The following is a 5,333-nucleotide window of genomic DNA, read 5'->3' as shown; positions in this document are numbered from 1 at the left end:
AGTTATAACATGATTGTTTTTTTAATATTATTATTATTATTATTATTATTATTATTATTATTATTTTGGGAAAAAAACGAGGGTCAGTTGTGTTTATGAGCACCGGCTTCTAGCTGCAGGCTCTGCTGCTTTAGAGCACAGTAGCTAATTTAATTCTCCCGACGATCGACTAAGACAATTTAATCGAATGCCCATCACTAGTATTTGATGACCTGGGAATAAGACTCAACAATCTTTCTGGCCTCTGATTGATTGTTTTCATTTAGGCCCGGTGGATTCTTGCAAATGCCATTAGGAAAACTAGGAGGAGCCAGAGGAACCTGGATTTTTCACAGATTATCTGTCTCATGTACTGCTGTCAGGATATAGTGAACGTTTCAGCAAATATGACAAAAAGTAATTTTTATTAAAAAAAAATGTCCTATTGCAGCTTTAATTTGTATGAGCACTTACATTAAGGCAGGAGTGTGACTTCATTCTCTGCTCAGGACACCATGACTCCACTATATCTTTACAAAGCTAATAGTTGTTTGCTGCTATATTAATGTTTTAAATCTTGTGTATATATATCTTACCTTTAAAAGTGCAATATGCTGAATTTATGAGAGCTGTGATAGTGAAGGTCATTCCAGCTCCTCAATGTTTTTTACTAATGCACACGTCAGTCTAATCAAGAATAGTCAAATGACAGGTTTGAAATATGTTCTAAACAGATTACATGAAGTTGGCTGAATTGATATCACTACCAGGATAATTTTCCTTAGAGTTATTTTGTAAATAGAAGCTTTTAATATATTGATAGCATTTTGACTGAGAAGAGAAAATATGTATGCATAGAGTCATGAATCTACCCAGGAATTTATTAAACACTGTATATGTACCTTTTATTGTTTATACATGATAAAAATTTTGTTTCTTCAAACCTGCTGTGCATTTAACATACATTAAATATACCTTTCACATTCTATTTTATAAGCAAATTAGCTATGTGTTAACTACTAAAATCTTCTTCATAAACTATCTTATCCCTGAGTTTGAGCTGTAGTACACATTTTTTTTATAAAAATAACTTTTTGTTATATTTGCTGAAACTTTCACTATATCCTGACAGTAGAACATGAGACAGATAATCAGTGAAACAATCAAGTTCCTCTAGCTCCTCCTAGTGCTCCTAATGATATTTGCAAGAATCCACCGGGCCTGAAAGAAAACAACCAATCAGAGCTGGGAAACATGTAAAGACGTGTTGGGCTGGTGGCTTGAAGATGGTTGATTGTCAAGTCTCATTCCCAGCATCAATATGTAATGGCCTGGGAATGAGACTCTACAATCAACTGTCTTTCTCACCTTTGATCCTTTGATTGGTTGTTTTCGTTTAGGCCCGGTCAGGATATAGCGAAAGTTTCAGCGAATATGACAAAAAGTTATTTTTATAAAAGTTACCTACTGCAGCTTTAACTGTCATAAGTCTCTTTCATCTGATTTACTGATGTCAGATACATGGACATTTAAGATATTACAATCACTGGAAAGAATGACTGATTCTTCCACCGTGTGTATGATGTGTATTAATATATTAATAACTGCAGTTATAATGTTATATTCTGTTTAAATATCTATCAATGATATGCACATAATGCAAATAGGCCTATCTCTATACAGTGGTCAACAACCAATAGCAGACCCAGAAAGACACCACTCATTTACATTGGCTAAGGTTTCACTACATCCAATAAGGAACCCATTGACATCCAGGAAGTAGTCCTGCACCAATCGGAAAGTAGCCGTAGTGATTTGGCCCCACCCATGGTCCAACCTCTGCTGTCAGTAGTTGTTAAACTGACAACTGGAAACTGTGGTAAGGGAGTTAGGAGTTGCGAAAACGACAACAAAGACCAATTGGACAAAGTACCGCGGAAATATTGATGTAACTATGCAGACAGTGAACAGGACACTGTGTTTGTACTTAGAGACACGCAGTAGAAATGTAGCATCGCAGAAATGCAAAGTGCAGACAGCTTGGGACTGACTGGACGTCGGGAATTAACTTAAGAAACTTTGGTGGCAAACTGTTATGGTGGCGTATAGGTCGTCTGTCGAAAAACAAGTCAGTTAGACAGGGGCCTATTTAACAGGACTTTGTACTTTTACAACTCATATTGTTGCATAAACAACACTATAAACTGAACGTGGCTGATTATGTCAGCGTCAACAGCCGAGGCCAGCTCATCCCAGCAGCGGGTTAAACAGAGCGGCTCCCCGACAGCCCCCTGCCCCTCCTGTAGCAACAACACCACCGCGGTCCGTTTGCAGCCTATCCGCGCCACGGTGCCGTACCAGCTTTTGCGTGGAAATCAGCACAGCCCAACCCGCTCCGTTTCCTCCTCCTTCTCAGTAGCTGGGAGCAACATAGGTCCAACGACGTCCCGTTGCTCCAGTCCCGCCAACCCGGGTGGAAGCGGCTCGGACGGTAGGCTGGTCCCCAGGCAGAGGCTTTCGCCGCCGGACAGCAGGAGCTCACCAGAACGCCCATCACTGTCGTCTCTATCCAAAGGTAATCCGCCCTTTAAAGTCAATGAAGTTTACCTTTAATGCACCCGTCATCGCTATGATAGCTTGGTGCTAACTTATGCTACGACTCGTTCTGTCACGATCGTCACGCCAAACTAGCTTAAACAATCTGACAATTGAATGGTTTCGGCGACGAAAGAACACGATACGTGTATTGAAAAATGACAACCAAGATTTTTTCTGAACAACTACATGGTGCTGTTATGTTCGGCGAACGTATAGACCACAATTTAACATTTAACTTGCATAAAATCTCACATGTAATAATTTACCTCGCCATGAGGCGCCACGTTGTTTTGGTAAGAGAAGCTAGTGGAAATGACGGGTGAAGCGGCTCAAAATATTATATTTTAATGCAAATGAGGGAAGTTCAGTAAATTGGACATACGCCGAATTGTAAATCGGGTTGTCATTATTCAGACAAAAGTTGTTGGGTTATTTTAAAGCCTATATAAGTTTGTCAATATACCAGACCAGCTAAAACTACCAAGTTTTTCATAGCAAGATTCATTGTAGCGAGCCGTCCTCTGTAACTGCGAGTGAACTGCCCATTTCGGGGCGAGATGTTAAGATAGTAGGCTAAGCTAGCTTTCTAATTGGATCATAATACGTTAGGGACGTGATGCTTGACGCTAAAAACACCGAGGAGACTCTTAAAACTGCCATATTTCCATAATAGCTCCTGCTACCATGTTCCAATTTCCATCATAATATCAGTCATAGTTTTAGCACAGCACATCTCGGGCTGTTAATGTATATTATTCCAGTGTGTTACAATGTCGATTTAAACGCAATAATGTGCTATTAGCCGAAGCCGTTGTTTTTACAGTACACTGGCGTTCTGCTCGCTGTGATGAGGTAAATATGTCAGGGTACGGATGCCTGTGTAGGGATGATGCAGCTACTCTGTCGGAAATAAACAGGACTCACTGATCTACATGATGCGGATGATTAACCAGATTTGCAGGATCTGCTGTGAAAGCTTGTTATTAATTCGTTACATTGGGGTTGTTTACCTTAATTGAAACGGGGAAAATAAGTCGTCAGCTGGTAGGTCTGTGGCTCCCATGGCAACATTGGGGCCTAGCAGTCTGAGACATAAACAGAGCCTTCTGTGCAGGCAGACCAGCCTCTGCAACTACATGCATACACATAAAAATACTATTTTGCAAACGAGAATATACACTGTCTGCAGAAAGGTATACAGTTTCCTCGCAAACAGTAAATGATCTGTGCAGCCAAGCCAGCATTCAGCATGTGCCATGGCTGCTATGTGCTTACTGCATGTTTTTGTGGAAGCTGTTAGCTCTAATGTTTTACATGTGTTCTGGATTCAAATATTACAGGCTATTTTATGCACTTTCTCTTATATATCCCTGCTGGTAGCAGTGGCGTGTCCAAGGTATTTTGATCGGGATGGCATGCATCAAGCCAGGGTGGCACTGAGCATTGTGTTTTTGACCCTTGCCAAAGACCAATAAACACACAGACAACTTTCATTTTGATGACCTTTGCTAAACAGTGACACTGGCTATGTGAACCTGATGGGAGCTGCCATCACTGATAGATGGACAGATAGAAAGATGGATAGATAGACTTCTTACTTAATTTTATTGCCATGGTCATGCTGCTATGGACATTGTAGTCTATTTAGAGATTGTTGTGGCATACATAACTTCAAGTAAACAAATTCATACATATACAAATACAACATTTAAAGCTGCCATTATAAATACTTACAATGGATCAAGTGGGAGCATATCTCATGTCCCTAGGCTCCTATGTCCCCCAGGTTATAGAAATAACCTTTTTCATTATTGCTAAAATTTTCAGTGTGTTCTGACAATAGAACATGAGACAGATAATCTGTGAAAAAATCAGGTTCTTCTGGCTCCCCCTAGTGTTTCTAATGGTATTTGCAAGAATCCACCAGGCCTGAATGAAAACAACCAATCAGAGCTGAGAAAGATATAAAGATGCTTTGGGTTAGAAACTTGTAGATAGTTGATTGTTGATTCTCATTCCCAGGGTTCCAAAGTGTCTGTATTTGACACCCTGTGAATGAGAATCAACAATCACCCAACTTTCTTCTAATCAGTTGTTTTCATTTAGGCCCGGTGTATTCTTTCAAATGCCATTAGGAGCCAGATTACTTGCTACTTTACCTTGTTTGCCTGAATGGTTGTTGATGATTGTGATTGTTTTAGTGCTTTGCACTGTGGGATACAGTAGGCTAGGTAGACTGATCTGATGGATGCAGGGGATTTTTTCCATCTGGGTATTTTTGGCGTACTCACAGATTTGGCAGATTTTGCTTTTGTATAGTAGGCAGTTTCCAGTACAGCCAGTGTGTAATGTACCTCAGACACTCACAAATGCACTTCCCCTCACTTCTATTGAGCATTTTGGCATCTTTTAGCTTACTGTTTTGGTTATACGGCTCATAAGCTATGCTATCATGGCTGCAGTTTTCATAACAGAAGCTCTGATAAACCAACTGTACACTACCAGCACAGCAGACGGATGGAAAGTTACTGACTAGCTGGTGAACATAGTGTAGAATTAAGCAGCTAAAGCTAAACTGAGAGTGAATATTGGATGGAAACTATGCTCCAAATAAATGCTAAGGTTGCTCTGCTGCAGTAGGTCATTTTTAGAAAAATAACTTTTTTTCAGTATTGCTGAACTTATCACTATATCCTGACAGTAGCACAGAATACAGATAATCTGTGGAAAAATCTGCTTCCTCTGGCTCCTCCTAG

At 40.0% G+C, this 5,333-nt stretch overlaps 1 protein-coding gene across 1 annotated transcript in view; it reads left to right on the top strand.

Moving 5' to 3' along the window:
* Positions 1 to 1,803: 1,803 nt before the first annotated feature.
* glcci1a (glucocorticoid induced 1a) overlaps positions 1,804 to 5,333 on the top strand; it is a gene marked incomplete in the record, with an annotated part of 18,623 nt that continues 15,093 nt past the window's right edge. The window contains 1 exon segment of the mRNA XM_035681445.1: positions 1,804 to 2,554. Coding sequence (XP_035537338.1) covers positions 2,200 to 2,554 — 355 coding nt within the window.

The sequence above is a fragment of the Morone saxatilis genome, unplaced genomic scaffold, assembly GCF_004916995.1.
Source record: "Morone saxatilis isolate NCDOM2014 unplaced genomic scaffold, NCSU_SB_2.0 Contig9, whole genome shotgun sequence".
Taxonomy (NCBI): Eukaryota; Metazoa; Chordata; class Actinopteri; family Moronidae; genus Morone; species Morone saxatilis.
This window is presented reverse-complemented; position numbering and strand designations above follow the sequence as displayed.